This window comes from Odocoileus virginianus, chromosome 19 (genome assembly GCF_023699985.2).
Source record: "Odocoileus virginianus isolate 20LAN1187 ecotype Illinois chromosome 19, Ovbor_1.2, whole genome shotgun sequence".
NCBI lineage: Eukaryota > Metazoa > Chordata > Mammalia > Artiodactyla > Cervidae > Odocoileus > Odocoileus virginianus.
The window spans coordinates 48,934,032-48,954,979 of record NC_069692.1 but is presented as its reverse complement, the minus strand read 5'-3'; the positions used below and the strand labels follow the sequence as shown (position 1 = coordinate 48,954,979).

At 43.0% G+C, this 20,948-nt stretch overlaps 2 protein-coding genes across 2 annotated transcripts in view; one reads left to right on the top strand and one right to left on the bottom strand.

Moving 5' to 3' along the window:
- The window catches only part of COL19A1 (collagen type XIX alpha 1 chain), a 424,857-nt gene extending 408,891 nt beyond the window's left edge, over positions 1–15,966 (top strand). Inside the window, exons 49-50 of the mRNA XM_070450224.1 lie at positions 7,780–7,857; positions 8,030–15,966. Of these exons, the coding sequence (XP_070306325.1) occupies positions 7,780–7,857; positions 8,030–8,157 (206 nt within the window). The 3' untranslated portion in view covers positions 8,158–15,966. The remainder of the gene's footprint in view (positions 1–7,779; positions 7,858–8,029) is intronic.
- Positions 15,967–17,073: 1,107 nt separating this feature from the next.
- COL9A1 (collagen type IX alpha 1 chain) overlaps positions 17,074–20,948 on the bottom strand; it is a 62,430-nt gene continuing 58,555 nt past the window's right edge. The window contains exon 32 of the mRNA XM_070450223.1: positions 17,074–17,971. Within this exon, the coding sequence (XP_070306324.1) occupies positions 17,784–17,971 (188 nt within the window). The 3' untranslated portion in view covers positions 17,074–17,783. The remainder of the gene's footprint in view (positions 17,972–20,948) is intronic.

Below are 20,948 nucleotides of genomic sequence, written 5' to 3'. Positions count from 1 at the left end.
TACATAAGAAGCAATCCTTCTTATGTTCAAGTTTCATCATGAAATTGCAGCAATTCAATCCCATCTTCAGGCTCCACTTCTAATTCTAGTTCTCTTACTGTTTCCAGTACACCTGTTGTTACTTCCTCCACTGAAGGTTTGAACACCTCAACATCATCCATGAGGGTCGGAATCAACTTCTTCCAAATTCCTGTTAATGTTGATATTTTGACCTCTTCCTATGAATCATCAGTGTTCTTCTTGACATCTAGGATCGTGAATCTTTTCAGGAAGTTTTTCTATTTTCCCCCAGATCCATCAGATGAATCACTGTCTATGGCAGCTATAGCCTTACAGAATATATTTTCTAAAGAATGAGACTTGAAAGTCAAAATGACTCCTTGGTCCATGGGCTGCATGAAAATAACAGGAATCTTGTTGTGCATTTCTGTCAGGTCTCCTGGGTGACCAGGTACATTGTCAATGAACAGTAATATTTTGGAATGAATCTTTTTTCTGAGCAATAGGTCTCAGCAGTGGGCTTAAAATGCTCAGTAAACCATGTAGTAAACAGATGTGCTGTCATTGAGACTTTGTTGTCCCATTTATAGAGCCATGACAGATATAATAATCATGAGAAATTTGAAATATGACACCAGTAGACTTTTTTGCCCCAGAGTTGCTACAGACCTTCAATTTGTAAAAGATTCAGTATCTGCAAAGTGCAGTGAAACCAAATATGACTCTTTTAGAAGTTCACAATCTAGTTTGCACGGGGAAGGTCCTGCTCCTACCAAGATTCTGATGATGAAACGTGTGAACCCTCTTTCAGCACCCTGGTCCTCCTACAGCAGGAATAAAGGCCAGTGTGATTCTGAGTTGAGTCACTTCTCTTGCATTTTTCCTAAATTCCTGATAGAGGTCATTGTTGACACTTTTTTAAATTCAAAGGCATTTCCAGACAGTTTTAGATTTTGACCTCCTGTGGGTTTCTGATTATTGCCTTCCCATTGTGCACTTGGAGAAGGCAATGGCAGCCCACTCCAGTCCTCTTGCCTGGAAAATCCCATGGATGGAGGAGCCTGGTGGGCTGCAGTCCATGGGGTCGAGAAGAGTCGGACACGACTGAGCGACTTCACTTTCACTTTTCACTTTCATGCACTGGAGAAGGAAATGGCAACCCACTCCAGTGCTCTTGCCTGGAGAATCCCAGGGATGGCGGAGCCTGGTGGGCTGCCGTCTGTGGGGTCACACAGAGTCGGACACGACTGAAGTGACTTAGCGGCAGCAGCAGCAGCAGTGTGCACTGAGAGACGCGCTCTCCCTGGTGTCCTGCATTCCCACCTGGGTCGACACTGTAGGACCTAATTTGTTCTTGCTGCCAGGAGTGAATAAGAAGGTACCACATTAGGATCAAAGAAGTCCTGAGAAGCATGATCCAGCTGAGGTCCCATGTACAAGTAAGAAAGGCAGATTTTTCCAGGAGATCTTTCCCCTTGGAAGAGTTTTTTAAGAAAGCACTTACTTATTTTTAGTTGTTTGTTGGTTTTAATTTTTAAATTTTATTAAAGTGTAGTTGATGTACAATATTATATTTGTTTCAGGTGTACAGTATACTGATTCAATCTTTATATACATTATAAATTAATCACCACTGGTCTAGTAACCACCTGTCACCATAAAAAGTTATCACAATGTTATTGACCATATTTCCTATGCTGTATATTATATTCCCATGAATTATTTATCATATTCCTGGAAATTTGACTGTCTTAATCCCTTTCATCTATTTCCCCCCAAACTCCCACTCACCTACCCTCTGGCAAACACCAGTTTGACCCCTGTATCTGTGACTCTGTTTCTGCACAGTTTTGTTTATTCATTTGTACTACATTGATTCTACAAGCTAGAATCAAAATTCTCCAAGCTAGCCTTCAACAGTACGTGAACCGTGAAATTCCAGATGTTCAAGCTGGATTTAGAAAAGGCAGAGGAACCAGAGATCAAGTTGCCAACATCCATTGGGTCATAGAAAAAGCAAGAGAGTTCCAGAGAAACATCTACTTCTGCTTTATTGACTACACTAAAGCCTTTGACTGTGTGGATCACAACGAACTGTGGAAAACTCTTCAAGAGATGGGAATAACAGACCACCTGATCTGCCTCCTGAGAACTGTGTATGCAGGTCAAGAAGCAACAGTTAGAACTGGACATGAAATGGTGGAATGGTTCTAAATTGGGAAAGGAATACATCAAGGCTCTATATTGACACCCTGCTTATCTAACTTATATGCAGAATACATCATGAGAAACTCTGGGCTGGATGAAGCACAAGCTGGAATCAAGATTGCTGGGAGAAATATCAATAACCTCAGATATGCAGAGGACACCACCCTTGTGGCAGAAAGTGAAGAGGAACTAAAGAGCCTCTTGATGAAAATGAAAGAGGAAAGTGAAAAAATTGGCTCAAAACTCAACATTCAAAAAACTAAGATCATGGCATCCGGTCCCATCACCTCATGACAAATAGATGGGGAAACTATGGAAACAGTTACAGACTTTATTTTCTTGGGCTCCAAAATCACTGCAGATGGTGACTGCAGTCATTAAATTAAAAGACACTTTCGCCTTGGTTGGAAAGCTACAACCAACCTAGACAGCATATTAAAAAGCAGAGACGTTACTGCCAACAAAGGTCCATCTATTCAAAGCTATGGTTTTTCCTGTAGTCATGTATGGATGTGAGAGTTGGACCATATAGAGAGCTGAGCACCAAAGAATTAATGCTTTTGAACTGTGGTGTTGGAGAAAACTCTTGAGAGTCCCTTGGACTGCAGGGAGATCCAACCAGTCCATCCTAAAGGAAATCAGTCCTGGGTGTTCATTGAAAGGACTAATGCTGAAGCTGAAGCTCCAGTACTTTGGCTGCCTGATGCAAAGAGCCGGCTAATTGGAAAAGAGCCTAATGCTGGGAAAGATTGAAGGCAGGAAGAGAAAGGGATGGCAGAGGGTGAGATGGTTGGATGACACCACCGACTCGATGGACATGAGTGTGAGTAAGCTCCAAGAGTTGGTGATGGACAAGGAAGCCTGGCGTGCTGCAGTCCATGGGGTCACAAAGAATCAGACACCACTAGCAACTAAACAGAACAGTACAGATCACTCACTGTTGATCATTGATTGATTTCTGGATATTGAACCATCTTTCTATCCCTGAAATAAATCTCACTCAATCATGATTTATGACCCTTTTCATATTTTGTTACATTCAGTTCACTAATATTTTGTTGCAGTTTTCACATCTGTGTTTTTTGGGGATATTGGTCTGTAATTTTCTTTCCTGGTGGCATCCTTGTCTCGTTCTGGTACCAGGGTAATGCCTCATTGAATGAGTTTAGAAGTGTTTCTTCCTCTTCGATTTTTTGGAATAGTTTGAGAAGGAAAATTGTTAACTCTTCATAAAATGTTTTGTAGAACTCACCTGTGAAGTCCTGAACTTTGCAGTAGTTTTCTTTTTTTAATTACTGATTCAATTTCATTAATAGTGATTGGTCTATTCAAGTAACATTTCTTCTTGATTCAATCCTGAAAGAGTGTGTTTCTAGGAATTTATTCATTTCTTATATCAGCTGATATTTTTATGGGTGTTTTCTTGTACTTAACTTTTTTCTTCCTTACTTCTTTTAAGATTCTTTAACTAGCTGTTTTAATCATAATATGTCTTGGTATGGACCTCTTTGGGTTCATCTTCTTTAGGACTCTCTATGCTTACTAGGTGCTTTCCAGGTGGGACTAGTGGTAAAGAACCTGCCTGCCAATGCGTGAGATGTAAGAGACGTGGGTTCAGTCCCTGAGTCGGGAAGATCCCCTGCAGGAGGGCACAGAAACCCACTCCAGTATTCTTGCCTGGAGAATCCCATGGACAGAGGGGCCTAGTGGGCTAGGCTCACAAAGAATCAACCACAAGTGGGGTCACAAAGAATCAAGCACAGCTGAAGTGATTTAGCACACAGGTACATACTTCCTAGGCTTTGGGGTCTGTTTCCTTCACCAGATTAGAGACCCTTTCTGGTCCTTTCTCTCTCTCCTTCTTCTGGGGCCCTCATATTGTAAATGTTAGTAAGCTCTGTGCTGTCCTAGCTTTTTACTCACTTTTTTTTCCTTCTCTGACTGGGTGATTTTCACTACCCTGTCTTCTGAATCACTGATTCTCTCCTCTGCATCCTGTAACCTGCTATGGATTCCCTCTGCAGTATTTTTCATTTCAGTTATCGTATTCTTTAGTTGTGATTGGTTCTTTTTTATACTTTCTGTCTCCTCATTGAAGTTCTCCTTGGGTTCATGCATTCTTCTCCCAAGTTTGGTGAGCATCTTTATTACATTGAACTTTTTATCCGATTAGTTGCTTATCTCCATTTTTCTCAAGAAAAGCTTCCTTTTCTGAGGTTCATCTTGTCCTTTCATGTGGAAGATGTTCCCTTATCTCCTCATTTGGCCTAACTTTCTGTGTTTATCTCTCTGCGTTAGGTTTATCAGCTACATCTCCTCGTCTGAAAAAGTGGCTTTACGTGGAAGGTGTCCTATGGGGTCCGTCCGAGGGCACGATGCCCCCTGGTCACCAGAGCGGGGTGCTCCCAGGGTATCCCCTGTGGGACTTACACATCCTCCTGTTGTAGTTGGGTCATGGTTGCTATGGGGGCACTGATGGGCAGGAGTTGCCCCTAGCTGGCCGGCTGCAAGACCCAGCCATGATTGTGACAGGCACGCTGACATAGGGGCCAGACTCTGAGAGTGGGAATTGCCTTGGGGGGCCCATGTCATCCGGTGCTGCCCCCGCAGTGTGGAACAGGAGCTGCTTTGGGGTGATGGGCCGGGGTAGTTCCTCAAGCAGTGCTGGGGAGAGGCGCCCAGTGTTGTAGCTAGGGGGATGGAGAGTGTCAGAACGCTGCCCACCAGCGCTGGGCCAAGCAGATGGAAAGGGAGGAAACAGCACTTACCAGCACATCTGTCCTCAGGACAGAGTCCACTGGATCCTGCCCCTCTGTCACATGCTCTGAAACCAATCAGTGAACCACTTTCTCATAGGACCCAGATGCTCTTATTTTTTTTTAACTATTTCAAGATCAAGTTTTATTATAGGAAGGCAAAATTGGTTTACCATTTGAAAATCAATTAATGTAATTTACCTCATAACCAGATAAAGGAAAGAAATTACTTATGGTCATATTAATAGATTCAGAAAAAAGAAACTTAATTGATTATATCCAACACCTGTTCATGATTTTAAAAAAGAAAAAGCAAAATGTTGGCAATTTCAGATTAGAAAGTATTTTTTTCTCTTTCTTATTTTTTAAATTATGAAAATATGAAAAAATACAGGAGACTTGGAAAATGTAGAACAAAGTTACATATAGTTCCACTATATATTACAATTATTTTTCAATAGATAAAGATTTTTAGTTGGAGTTTCAATATCAAACTCTCAAAACTTAATGGACTGAATATACAGAAAAGTAGAAGGATGCAGTACCCCTGAAAAGCAGACCCAGGTGCTTTTCAAGCTGTGCTTGCGTGCTGGGACTCAGAGCAGGTGGGCTTGTGCAGGAGCCCTCACGGATGGCGGCTTGGTTTCCCACAGCCCTCAGGCTCTCCTGGAGGTAGGCCCTGCTGGCTTTCAGGCACAGGCGTTTGGGGACTTGTCTTCCCAGGGCAGGTCTCCAGGGCTGGCAAGCCCCACAAGGGACGTGGACCCCCGCTCCTCGGGGTAACCTCCTCAGCTGGACTGTCCCTCCCCTAGTGGTCAGCATCCCAGGGGAGTGGCCTCTGACTGGACCACTTCTCTGCACCTCCTGCCTGTCTTGATCTGGCCTTTCCTTTATATCCTCGGTTGTGGAACATCTGTTCTGCTATCTTCAGGTCATCCATCCTCAGAGATAGTTGTTTCATATACAGTTATAGTTTCGGTGTGTCTATGGAAGGAGGTGAGCTCAGGGTTTTCCAGTTCACCGTCTTGATCCTGAAAGAACTTAAACTTTTCTCAAGCACATGCTGATTTCCCACCTCTGTGAAAATCCTCAAGAATGGATGCCACACTTCAAAGCCTTATCCATTTTAGAAAGAGCCTCGCACACTAAGTGGATGTGGGGTTAGCAGGAGAAAACAGATCCTGCCTTCTAGCTTCCATCAACATTGGAGGGACAGTATTGGGAATGATTGTTCTTACTTTTGAACTTACAAAGTTCAGCTGTTATTGGTTCATAATGAGGGAAACCTGTTATTTGTAATCCAGTGGCCCAAAGAGTAGTTCGTGTGACTGATAAAGATTTGACTTTTCAGATTTGTTAACAGTAGGGGCCTTAGGAAGTGGGAGGCGTGTGTGTGTCAAAATGACGAAGGACACAGTGGTCAAACGGGGCAGGACAAACAATGCGTAAGGCCTTCAAACAGCTTGTAAGGCCCTGCATGAAGAATTATCCTTCCCAAATGCCAGTAACACTCTTTTTCTGACCTCATTTTTCCAGCATACATATAAATGCACTGACTTAAAACTTTAGAAATAAACCCCGAGAGTCAAAATAGAAATCTCCAAGGCTACCACCTGAAAAACTACAGCAAACACAGTTCTTCAATGACAAGAACCTCTAGTCACGTTGGGTTAGGACACTGCTGCTGCTTTATTTGTTTTCCTACAGAAGCTACACTGATGCCAAACTGTCATCCTGCACCTACAGGCCATACACACACACGTCTCCTTGCAGACAGACCAGCCTTCAAGTCCTTTCCAAATTTCAGGAGAGGCCTGCCCTAAAGGCGTGAAAAACTTATTCTAGAAAAATGGGGAAGCTGTTACTGACCTTATTAGCATTCCTATCTGAACATTTTGCTGTGAAACAATTATAAAATAAGACCCTCTGGCTTTGGGGCAGCCTTCATAATGAATGAGCCTAGGACCTTAATAGGGAGTTGGAGTGAAAATTTCTCATGTGCTTTGTGCAGTTCAACACCCCTATCTATTAACAGCAGGTCAGTATTAACCTAATGATATGAGAGCTTTGTACAAATACATTTTTACCTTTGACAGGAGATATATAAATGTTACCCTATTTTACAAATACATAAATTATTTTTTCTTGTTTTATGACTCCTCATATGCACTGAGATTCATGTGGAATAATGTATTTTGCATCATATTAAAATCTGAGAACTGAATTTAAATACATAGCTTTTAGCAGATATGTTCTTCATTTGAAATTATGTTCCAGTGTTATTAATCCTTGTTAACCAAAAGTTCATATTTCTTCAGTTATTTTCTTTCTTCCTAATTTTTTAGCCTGTGATATTAAGCACTTACTGAGACGACTTAGTGAGAGTCAACTTAACAAGGTCTCTGTAATAGTGGGAACTGGCTGGAACTATTAAATATACTCCAGGTAGTAAATGTTATTTTACTGCAGAAATGTTTATAAATATAGACTTGGAAGGGTACTTTCAAATGACCTAACTGCAAACACTTTTCCTAATTGTTCACATATGTTGAATGAAAGTCACCTATAGAAAAGAAATCCTGGGGACATTTCACATTTGAATATGTGTAAATTTAGGATATTGTGCCACGTGTTCAGGCCACTGTTGTGGGATCCAGCATTGTACTGAGTATCTGTAGCACAGTCTTTAGATATAAATGTGTGAAGATATTCCACTGGGTGTGCTTTACACATGCACGTCAAAGCATCCTCTGAATGCGCATCAGTCCGAGAGCACGCTTACTTTTTTGTCTCTCTTTGTTTATCTCCTCCTTAGGCTACCGAGGACAGAAGGGAGAAAGGGGGGAACCGGGAATTGGGCTTCCAGGGAGCCCAGGTCTTCCTGGGACTTCAGGTAATAGTGATATTATCTTTGCAACATGAGCCAGCCTCCAAAAATAGGAGCCACACCTGCCCCCTGTGGCCCTTTGGTGTCGCTCCGGTTGACATTGAATGACTCGTGTCGGTTGGAGGGAGGGAGGAAGATCTATATTCCTGCATTCTGATGGGGTCTTTTATTTCATTAGCTCCAGGCTTGCCAGGCTCACCAGGTGCCCCAGGGCCCCAGGGCCCCCCAGGACCTAGTGGAAGATGTAACCCAGAAGATTGCCTGTATCCCGTCTCACACGCCCGACAGCGAACGGGTGGGAAGTAACCACACCCGAGGAAGACTCGACTCCAGTCACCTCTCCTTGCTGTTGGAGCTTTCTCAATACTGTCAGACCCTCATGATCGTGGGTGACTTTTTTTTTTTTTTTGGTGTAGGCCAGACATTAAAAACAAAAATCGGAATCCTATTCCTATAGTAACTGCGATATCAGCCTTTTTAGAATTTTTTCCAAATTCATTCCATATGTCTTGCTTCACCATTATTATGATTTTTATTCAGGGTTTTCTATGAAATATGCAAGCACATCTTATCATTAGTTCTTTTTTAAGAGAAACTGATACCTTATGATTTAGTAGACTGATGGTGATGTACGTTTTGTAGTCTCATCAACTTGTATTTGGCCTTTCATTTCTGAATTTCAAAGTTTCAGACTTGTCTGGAAGTTTCCTCGGTATTTAAACTCACTATCATTGCTGACAGTTTCGTTAGCTTTTTTGATATAGTGCATCGCTCCTGCTGAATGTTTTTTGACCACTTTCATAGCTTAAGAATTCTTATACCATCCTTTATCCATTCTACTTATGTAGAGAAACAGACAGGCAATAAGACCTTCATAACTTAGATTCTGGAAGAAAACTCAGGAGGCTGTTTTATCAGGGAGCCCAAAATCCTACCAGAGCCAACTACTGAAATGATTTTGTTGATCCTGTGTAATGAGCTCCTGTCAAAGCAGTCCCACCAGCATGGGTGTGTCCTGCGTAAGAAGGAAGGAGCGAAGCCAAGGCCCAGCGCTGTGGTCCCTTTGCTGAGTTTCTCATTTGGGAAACAGAAAGCTGATTTTTCTGGGAGGTGGCTGGTGGTGAAGGCACCCAGCTGTCTTTGGTACTTTCAAGTTTAAAGGGCCTCGCAGAGTCTTTGGGCCCGAGTCCATTAGCCTTCTGACCTCATCACTCTCAGATGTTAAGAACCAGCCACCAGAACAAAGGATGGGGCTTCTTGCAACTGGAAAAGAAACCTCCTTGTGCTAGAAGATGAGCGTGTGGTATCCACAGATGCATATCAACAAGCGGAAGCCTGGAAGCTGTAGGAAGAAGGATGCATCCCAGAAGCTGCAGCTACAGGTTCAGGGCCGTGAAGGAAATCCATGAGACCGAGCAAGAGTCCGCGCCCTTCAGGGCGGACACTGCCCAGACCGCATCCCTGACCGGGAACGGAAACATGTGATGGCCAACAGGAGAGACGAGTGGTAGTCTCATGGCCTGGCTGTACATTGTTTTGAGAAACTGTTGGTTGAAAACGATGTCCTGGAACCCTGGGCAGGAGGATGTTGTTGAAATCTGAGTGGTGGGTCCTAGGGATGCTAAGAGTGTGCACCCCCCCAGCCACTGCCCCGCCACAGACATCTGCCACTGGGGCAGACTGTGAAAAGCTGTGAGCACGGTCTGTGGACAGCCTGCCTCCATGGAGGCAGCTTTGTTCAGATGTACCTGGGGTTTGAACTGGTTTTCATTGTAGTTGGATGAACTGATGGTCAGGTACTATCTACGTGGCTGTGCATATGTACAACCTTTGTTATTTCATGTTGAATGATGCTGTATATTTCACTTCCAAGTTTATTTATTTTCATTTCCAAGGTCATTTTATTTATTTCAAGTGTTGTTAATTTTAAATTTATTTTCTCTTTCATTTTCTTTCCTGTGCAATACCTCCAATGGTGCTGTGTTTTAGACTGACACAATCAGAATATACATATACATTTTCTTAGTAAAATTATCATTTATCCCCACAAAATGTACAGAGGTCTAGAATCTGGTGCTATGTGTATATCTTGAGCTTTTAATTTGTGGAGCTTAATTTGTTGAATTTTCTGAAAGCTTACAAACTCCTCTGCCATTCGTTAATTTACTTGAATTTGTCATAAAGCTGAAAACATTTTCTATGTTTTCAAAGATTATTTTTTCATATTAATTGTTTTCTTATTCTTTTGCTTCTTTGTTAATTCAGAAGTATTTATTTTGGCATTTTACTGCTTTCATGAACTTTTTTGTCAATGGTGATCAATGCATTGTTTTCTTGGAGTCGACCCCTTCACAGACGCAAGAAGACTCGGTTCATTTTCTTGTTTTATAACTCTGCTCATTTTGATTCCAGAGAATATTTCATGTGTCCTTTCTACAAATTAAGTATTTCCAAACCTTTCTTTTTCTAAATTCCATTAATGCTGGACTGGTTTATTCCTGTTTCAAGGGTCTGGATTTAGTTAGGTGATTCGAGGAGTTGATGTCAATTATAAACTCGAGTTGTCACAGTGACTCAGGCCCTTTCTAAACAACTGACATTTGTGATTCAATCCTACTTGGGCATAACCAGAGGAAAGGGCTGCATCACATGGAATGAGCCTCTGCTTGCTGCCTGTCCAGGATGCAGCGAACAGCAGCAAGAAGGGCTGCACCCAGCAAACACAGCACCAGTAAAGTGAAGACCTGGCAGTTGCCTGATTCTTTGAACAAAAAGAAAGTGAATAATTAAGGCCCCAAACAGGGCGTGAAGACTTCCCCCAACTGCCTTGGTGGTGGCCAGTTCTCTTGTTTCGTTTTGTTCCATTCCAGAACCTTTGTTCACTTCCACGCAGAAGTCAGCAGTGTCCACAGCAGGGAAGAAGAATGACCACATTTCATGAGTTATCTCTTGTCTGGACTCCACACAACATAGTATGTTTAAATACAAAGTAATTGCAGCCCATGATGGCAACAGGCTTCCCACGTAGCACGAGTGATGAAGAACCTGCCTGCTAATACAGGAGATACAAGAGATGCAGGTTCAGTCTCTGGGTTGGGAAGATCCCCTGGAGGAGGGCATGGCAACCCACTCCAGCATTCTTGCCTGGAGAGTCCCATGGACAGAGGAGCCTGGCGGGCTGCAGTCCACAGGGTGGCAAAGAGTCAGACACGACTGAAGCCACTTAGCATGCACAAACATGATGGCAATTAAAAGTTGTGTGTTTGCCCTATAGAAGTATGTTTGAATTCCAGTCTAACATTTTCTGTCAAGATCAGCTAACACTGTCAGATAGAAATCCTTCTATGCAAAGAACAAGATTTGACTTCAATTAATATTTATGGCCTCTAGACTCTAAAGAAAAAGGAAGAATAATTCATGACTTTGTTTATTCTTCTCTTCTGCTGAAGACATTAACCATTTTTTCATAACCATAACAGAAACACAGCCAGTCTTAGCCTTTGAAATTTTTCACCTTGTTATCAAAGTTTAATTTAATCAATGACTTTAAAGTATTGATAATCCCATATGCTTATTTCTTTGTTTCATAACATTGTTGAAACTTTAAAATTTTAGACACTTTTATGATAGAGCATCAGTAATTATCTTAAGATACGTTATCTGTAAAAGATGTCATTTTATGTTTGGATTATAAAATAATTTATGAGTATGTTTTAGGAGTTAAACAAGATTGAGCTTTTCTGCAGTCTTTCTCCACTGTAGAGAACCTGTGATATATCACCTCTTGTCCACCAGATGGTGTCTTAAGCAATTTGTATCAGAAGAATTGAACAGACTTCAGAAATACAAAAGGCTAGAAATAGCTGAGTAGACAACTCCATCAAAACCTTTGCTTTTGCATTTACTCTTTTTTACTTTTGTAAATAAGTTCTTGTTAATTTATGTTTTGTTATTTTGTTTTATTTATGTTTTCCTCACTTTAAATATCTTTATGAAGCAGGCACAATAATCTTTGATTTGTTGGCTGTTTCAGTTTTATTTCATAAGTGTATTTATATAGCTAGCTAACTAGCAAATTTACTATTTGTAACTTCAGTTTGTACACTACCCTCGTATTTTAGTGATTAACAGGAAAACACTTGAGAAATCATCTTATCTATTAAAGAGGATAGAAAGTCTCTTTTGGCAAATAAAAAGAATTTAGCTTATCACAAGAAGTAGACCATTTATAGAATTAGACAATGTCCAAACCTTCATATTGCTCAAAGTACTTAAAAGTTTACAATTAGATTTGTATAATTATATTTTTTTAGAAATGTATCACTATTTACAAAAGTAAGATAAGAAAGACTATTTTTCAAAATACCATTTAAACTTTCCTAACATTGGCGATAATATCCTAATATTGAGAATTTCCAAGTTATATGCCTAAGGTTTTTCCAGTGAAGTCTCAGAGTAGTTTCACAGATTTGTTCATTGCTCTTGTTTTTAAATTATTTTTCACATTTGTCCATGCCCACCTCCTTCAGACACACCAGTGTTTAATGTCATTGTTCCCCAGTGTCCATTCTTAAACGCTAGTGTGGAGACTTGGACCCCCTGTTATAGCCCCCTCTCACAGCTTACACAGCCTTCCAAGAGGGAGAGACAGAGACCAAGTTGAATTTTTGTCTTTTATGCCTATTACTTCAAATTGACTCAAGCCACTGAATTGTATTCACTCATTAGTTGACTGGTTAAGGTAGCGTTCATGACATGAAACATGTTTAACTACTGGGAGTCTCAGGAAATAAGACAGATTAATGACCTCAGTCTTGTGTGGTGTGACTGGAGCAATACCCCAAACACTTCACCCAGCAAAATTGTGCCAGAGTAACTGCTCAAGTTAGTTACACTGAATGAAGAACCAGGTGAACACAGAGAAAACTCATCCAGAGGAGCAGACCCAGAACAGCAAAAATTTACCTCAAAGATAGGGCAGGCTTATAAAACCAAGCTAAGAAAAATCTAAATGGAAAAATATGCCGTGTTCAGAGCCAATAGGCTTCCCTGGTAGCTCAGTTGGTAAAAAATCCACCTGCAAACGTAGGAGACCCCAGTTCGATTCCTGCCCCCAAAAGATTCCCTGGAGAAGGGATAGGCTACCCGCTCCAGTATTCTTGGGCTTCCCTTGTGGCCATGCGGGAGACCTGGGTTCGATCCCTGGGTTGGGAAGATCCTCCGGAGAAGGGAAAAGCTACCCACTCCAGTATTCTGGCCTGGAGAATCCCCTGGACTGTATAGTCCATGGAGTTGCAAAGAGTTGGACACGACTGGGCAGCTTTCACTTTCAGAGCCAGTAGTGAGTGATATAGGTTACAACTCCAGGAGTTAGCTACTTGCTTCATGAATTTGTCAAAAGAGAATACTAATAAAGGAGAGATTTCACTAAATTTGGGGGTAGTTCAGTAAGATTTGAGTTTATCAGAAGGGTGCGTGTCGCCTGACAAGGATAAGCATATGGGTGTAAAGATGCTAATTGCATTACAACGTTTTATTTTGCTCTTTTATTTAAAGTACATTTTAGGGATAAATATTTTTCAGTGTATTAATGTATTTAAATTCAGATTGTTTTATGACATACTTTTAAACTATTTATTTTTAAAATAAGACTTTGGGTGCATTTTTGTCCATTCTCTTTGTTCTCTTATCTTACCTCATCAAGCTATGTAAGGTTTAATTCAGCATACTGCTGTTAAGTGGAATGGCACTAGGTTTATGCTAAATCCCACGTGGTTATACTGCTTTGAGGAGTTGATTCCTGTATGTTTGTGTTACATAATGAGTTTGTCACTTATCTCAGCAATAAAGGATTTGACCCTCGATCAGGGAGTTCTGAGGTGCAGTTGTTAGCAGCATCTCTTCTTTAGCTGAAGCTCCACATCTCAGCCCTGCTGACGGGTGTCAGTCAAGGGAGGCTGCAGGCACACTCACTCCCAAGCGTGAGCCCACAGATGCCGAGCTTGCAGACTGGCCTGTTGCGGGGCTTATGTCAATACCATGCTCGTTATCATAATTTCGTTTGGCACATGAATCCACACTTAGCTTGTAAGAGTTACAGTCATAGCCCAGCTCAGTGGCAGCTCATAAAAAGCTTGGTCTGATGATTTTGGATGAGAATTAAAAGCAGAAACAGAGGATCCAGGCCTTTGTGACTTTGGTCACACATGGTGATCTCCTCAGTAAATCATGTGGGCTTGAGCAAGATGAGAAATGTCAGAGTTAACTTTTCTCAGAAACATAAGCTCTTCCATACTGAGTGATGGGCCATTAGGTTAAATACACAGCATGTCTCTTTAACAGAAATGAATCCCATCAAAACCTGCCAGTGGATTTAGATTCCTGCTTAGACTGGGAAACGATTTACAGAGTTCTTAACGATCCTCACCCTCAGGTCCATCATGAAGAGTAAAGTAATCATGTGCTCTCTAAGGGATAGTCTGAAGTCTTTTCACACAAAAATCTTCAACTTGGAGGCCAGAGACAAATTCAGACAAATCTTAAAGTTTCCTGGAGCCAGTTCCCATCATTTGCTTTCTCTGTAGGTATTCTTGGAAAATTTGGCATCAAGAGCGAGATGTGAAAGGGATTGTTAAGGGGAAAGTTAGCATGGATTCCCATTTATTAAGATTAAAAATAGGATCAGTCAGCATCCTCTTCCTGATAACCAGATACATTAAACTGTATGTATAATGTACCAACCAATGCATTCTACTTCCTCTAGTTAGTTCTTTAAAGAGCGTTTGGGCATGTGTATCTATAGTCATATGTTCTTACGGTAAACCAATTCTGATTTAATATTTACTGAGCCATATGAATTAATACTGCCATGTCCTGGATCAAAGCTCATTAACAAAGACTCAGTACCTAACTGAAAAGTGTCAGTTTTACTCTAGGAAAAAAAAAAGAGACTTGACCTATATTTATTGAACACAAATGTTCTTTTTTCTGAAAAGATATTTTAAATAATTTACATCCATTCCCTGTTTGTAAACAGCAGGATTACTTGTTGGCAAGTGTTTTTCTTAATATTGCTTTTTCACACCTTTTGCCAGGGCTCCCAGAAAATGTTTAGAAACCATTTTCTTGATATTTAGTGTGACTGTATGTATTTCTAGTGATCTTCCCCCGTATTGGTTTATTTTTAAACTCAGACATGTTAATTATCAGAGAAGCTGTAAGAGCCAAAAAAAATAAAGAATACAGAGATTTATCTTCTAAAGCAGGGATTTACATTAAGCTTATTTCAGGTTGCAAGTAAATCAGATTTTACTTAAGATATTTAAGGATAGCAATATTCATGTAGTTAGCTTGAAATAGTGTGTCCATAAATAATAAAATCAATCATGAAACTGATACGACTACTCATTCATCCCCTTCTGCTAGACAAAGTCAATTATCCCAGACTGTGCCGGGGAATTTATGTGCTCAGTCACCAGGAAGTGATTTCCACGGTTCTTACCCAACCTGTCAGATCCATGGGATGGAAAGCAGGTCACAGTGTCACAGACACACTGGCTTAGAATTAGATCATCAGCCCTTGAGTGAGTAACACGCACGTCTCTAACCACTTGTAATTACCTCCACACTCTTCTCAGCAACTCGGACACCTTCCAACTTCCCCGAGGTCTGGAGGATTTCTGTTTTGCTGAAGAGAGAGATTTGGTCTAATTCAGGATTTATCAACATTCTTTCATGGAGAGGATCAATGAGATGCTTTTATTTGCGATTTCTCCATCAAGTCTATACTGCTTCTGGAAACTGTTTCTGAGCTGGATTTATGATGGATTACTCCCACCATTGGAATGTGCTCATTTCACACAATCTCTTTGTAAGCGGTGGTTCCAGTCTGCTGTGTGTATGGAGCTTGCTATCCAGCCTTTTGTATATCAAGTTTGTAGAACAGTTGATTCAACTTTTCCTTGAAATTTTATTTTTTTTAATTTTCTTATGAATCTGATAAACCTATTTATCAGAACTGAGAAACATATTTATTTGTTTATCTCATTTTTCTTTTATTGTATCTGACTGTGTATCTGACTCCAGTTAAAATAAAACCACCTTGGTGAAAATAAAGGTGATTTCTTGGCATTTATTAGATTACATGTCACAGCACCTGAAAAGGTTTGCCATTCATGTGGAGCCCATGTAAGTAGTTATGACCGATGTCTCTGTCTGCAAAGATGGTCTCTTCCCCAAGGAGGAGGACCGTCCTCCCTGGCGTGAAGGTGGCACTGACTATGCAGCCCAGCTGGAATCGTTCCCCTGCAGATAACCCACACCAGGAGCCCGGGACTCGAGGCTGTGAGCGGCTTCACAGAAACCCAAACACATGTTACCTACTGATTGATTTAACCAAACGAATGGGGCTAAGGTTTTAAAATGCTGAGAGCCCAGCTGAGGGAAGAAATGTGTCACCAATGAGGTGAGGCATCACCCCTATCAGGGCTCACTCCCCTTGACTTGAGAGAACGGAGTTCCATAAACGGAGAAGATCCTGACTGGCGCGCTCTGCTATGCCTGGGACAGGCGTTCATATGCCCTGTGACACAGAATGGCTATGTTAAGGCTGGTCGACAGTTAATGCAGATGTTGACAAAACAGCAGGCCAGGGTGATTATGTAAATAGTAATGGAGTGCTTGCGTGGCCAGGCAATACCTATCTTATTGATAAGAATACAGTGCTTTAGCTGAGCTGCCTTTATACAGTTTATAAGAAAAAAGAGCACAATATAAATCATTTGTGCAGTGAAGCTCTAAACAGGACAACACTGAAATGAAGGCAGCACTTTCTCTCCTAGGAGCCAAGCAAGGCTAGACTTGCGGGCCCGTGCAATCTGCCACAGCATGCAAGCAGATTGGTGCAAGTGCATTTGTACATTTTTCTGGAGGACGGGTTCATAACTTTCAGTTCATTTCTAAAAGGTCCATGAAACCTCCTCTACCGACCCCTGCAACCCGCCACGCTCCCCCCGCCCCATACACATACATACAAAGAACTCCGTCACAAGGCCACAGCCTCTGGGGAGCAGTAAGGGCTTTTTAATTTCTCTGTAGAACAAAGCACCAACATTATAAACACAGGCCTACAGAAATGCCAGTACTTAAAAAGCTTTACATATCTGAACAATGGTAAGTGACTTCTTTTCGTTGAACACAGCTATAAAAAAACATGCAAGAAAGTAAGAAACCATATTTATTGCTGCTTTGGTACAACCAGAGACGTGACCTCAAACCTTGAAAATAAATAATCTCATCAATAAAACTACTGAATGGTGGGGTATTAAGATTCTTTCTTTGCTTTCACATGGACGAGCCCCAAATACGGATGGGTTTGGATACAGTACAGTTCAGCAGAAAGGCAAGCTGATGCTGAGAACCCCACGGGTGTAAGGCAACCACCCCAAGTGGCACAGCAGCCGCGGAGTCCCCAGGAGCACGGTGATGGGGATCTAAGCACCAATTCTGTGGACAGGAGTGGGGCTGCTGCTTAACTAGTCTGGTAAATCCTTGCAGAGCTGAAACGAGAGCACGCGCTCACTCCAAAATGGAAATAACTACTGCATCTGAGGTAAACCAAAGAGCGGTCTCTGTTTATTGGCACAGTGGCCTGTGACGTACCCCACAAGGATAGCACACGTGAGTTCAAGGCCCTGGGGACGGGACTGCCGAGTCACTCAAAGGGAGCGGTGTTGTCTGTCTGTCTGTCTGTCTGATCCACTGCTCTGTGGCTCCCCTCAAAGAGAAAGGAGAGAGGATTTGCTGAATAGCACCATTGTCCTAAACCTGACGGTCAGATGGGATTTCTAGGGTACCGGTGAAGGGGGATGTTCCTCCCCCAGGCGCCTTCCTCAGGCGTGGTTTCCACCGACAGTCGCGTGGCACCATGCCCTTCACTGGCTGGGACCTTTGGTGTTGAACGCCCGCTGACCGGCCTGCATGGTGCAGGACGCTGGCTCGCAGAAACCAGGAGGGCCCGGGGGACCCGGGGGGCCGGGCACACCGGGGATGCCCGCCGGCCCTGGGGGGCCTCGCTCGCCGTCCCGGCCGTTCCTCCCGTAGCTGGCAGGACCCGGGTCACCTGAAACAGAAGGCGCGCTCGTGAGCAGGAGGCCCACAGACGCAAATGCAGAAGGCACGGCCCCTCGCCGGCCAGCAGCGTGTGCGGGGGCCTGGAGACATGCTTTTACAGACGACAGCATGGCCAAACTAGATCCGGATGCTGACAGGATCCCTTCATGGCAGTTGAGTCGCTGCAAAATTAAAAGTGTTAGGAAACCCCGGGATCTCTCATCCCCCTCCCATCTGCCGGATACAGCAGCCTCTCCACACAGACAGACGTCTGCTGAGCCCGGCAACAGGCCAACTCAGATGCCAAACACACCTGGATCTCAATTTGTTAATAATTCATCAATACAGTTTGTACTTATTACATGAGGAAATTACAATATGTTGAACCCAGTGGGTTAAATAATTATTCCATCATCATATGTATATAATTATTAAAATGAATTTCACCTGATTCTGACTTTTTTAACTTGGCTACTAGCAGATTTAAAAATCATACACGCCAACACGCGTTTGCACCTCACGCTGTATTTCTTCAGACCACGCTGCTGTAGCAGCCGCCCTTCTTTGTAGCGGGTGATCAATTTCCAGGCAGGGAGACATGCCCCTCGGTGGTTGGAAGATGCAGACAGGTGGCTGGAAGGCCTAGCTCTGCCGTACAAGTCGTGTGACATCAGCAAGTCACTCATCGCCCCGTCTCCTCATCCACAAGATGGATGATGCCTGTCTTAGAACTGAATTCTCTGCCTGAGTGCACCCGATGAATGACTATTAGAATATTATTGCTTCATGTCTCTTAGAAGACTGTACAATGCACCCCACAAAGCTCCCTGAACCCCTTCTCATCAGAGTTTTACCCCAGCAGGAACTGCACAGTGCCCTAGGCTCTTGGGGTGCATTTCTTTCTTTTGTCAAGTCCAAAGATGGTTTGGTTCATCCATGAACCAGTGAAGCATGGAGTCACAGACCCCATAACAAAGAGATGCATTTCTGTGACCATTTCATTGCACCAGCATGCTGTCACACGATGCCTGCAAAGGTGGTGACACCAGAGGCGTGTAAAAGGAATCCTGTGTGCCAGGATAACACAGTATCTACAGAGATCCTCCCTTGGGTCCAGGCTTCCCTGGTGGTTCAGATGGTAAAGAATCTGCCTGCAATGCAGGAGATGCAGGTTCGATCCCTGCATCGGAAGATGCCCTGGTGAAGGGCATGGCAACCCGCTCCAGTATTCTTGGCTGAAGAATCCCAGGGACAGAGGAGCCTGGCGCATCGCATGGGGTCACAGAGATTCGGACACGACTAAGCGACTAACACTTTCATTTCTCCTCATGTCCACGGTCTGAACTTGGCTATTAAGCCAAAAGCTGAAAACAAAATCTATACATTCAATTGTATTCACTTAGATTTAGTTCCTTTCCCTGTTTCTCAGTAGTTTTTAGTTTTTTGTTCCTATTTTCAGTTCAGTTCAGCCGCTCAGTCATGTCCAACTCTTGTGACCCACAGCACGCCAGGCCTCCCTGTCCATCACCAACTCCCGGAGTCCACCCAAACCCATGTCCACTGGCATCCGGTGATGCCATCCAGCCATCTCATTCTCTGTCGTCCCCTTCTCCTCCTGCCCCCAACCCCTCTCAGCATCAGGGTCTTTTCCAATGAGTCAACTCTTTGCATGAGGTGGCCAAAGTACCAGAGTTTCAGCTTCAACATCAGTCCTTCCAGTGAACACCCAGGACTGGTCTCCTTTAGGATGGACTGGTTGGATCTCCTTGCAGTCCAAGGGACTCTCAAGAGTCTTCTCCAACACCACAGTTCAAAAGCAACAATTTTTCGGCACTCAGCTTTCTTCACAGTCCAACTCTCACATCCATACATGACCACTGGAAAAACCATAGCCTTGACCAGATGCACCTTTGTTGGCAAAGTAATGTCTCTGCTTTTTAATATGCTGTCTAGGTTGGTAATAACTTTCCTTCCAAGGAGTAAGCATCTTTTAATTTCATGGCTACAATCCCCATCTGCAGTGATTTTGGAGCCCAGAAAAAGCTTATTTATCCCATTTTCCTTCTGTTGGTCTTGTTGCAGTGATCTGGTCTTTTTTAGCTGCCTTTTTACACAGCCCACATCCTTTTAGAAGGAAACTACACTAGAGACACTGCTTTACACCTAACATTCTTCCCATTATACTTACTATTAGGTCCACAAAAAGCCACATTACAGGACAAAAATGTAGCGAAGCTTTAAGAAAATAATTATCTCTGACTCTATACATCTCAAGGCTGTAGACAAGCAGATATAAGTGATTTCCCTTCATTTATCTCATAAGCCTTCATTTGACTACAACAAGTGACGAAGCAGGTAATTCAGTGTTCCCCTCTCAAGACAAGGTCTAACCCTAACCCACAGCGCCTGTTGACAAGGCTTTAGCAGAACCCTGCCTTTAAGCAGAGCCTGTTCAGATTTCCTGGCATGGAGACAGTTAAAGGTTGAGTTAGCCTTTTAAGGCTTAAAAAGAGAGGCCAGATATAAATGCCTTTAAGTGGTCAGGCTGGACAAAGGGCAGCCCACGAGCCCGCGCCGGGGCTGTGAACAGTGCCGTCAGGACACAGCGTGCCCGCTGTCTGCACACGGCCCTGGCAGCTCGGCACTACGCGAGCACAGGTCCGGGCTGCGGCAGAAGCCTCTGGCCCTCAGGGCTCAGAAAGCCTGGCCCTGCAGCAGGGGAAGCAGAGGGCGGGAAAGGAAGAGCGTGCACGGACACACAGCGCGAAACAGCCAGCCAGCAGCGGCTGCGTATAGCGCAGGAGCTCAGTGGCTGCCCCGTGATGGCCTGGAGGAGGAGGGGAGGAGTGGGCGAAGGTTCACGAGCGAGGGGCTATCTGTACACTTAGGTGTGTATGCTTACGCACATATGCATATATATGCATGCCGTTGTTGTATGGCAGAAACCTCTTTTCAACTCATGGGGAAGAGAAAGCACGAATTGAAAT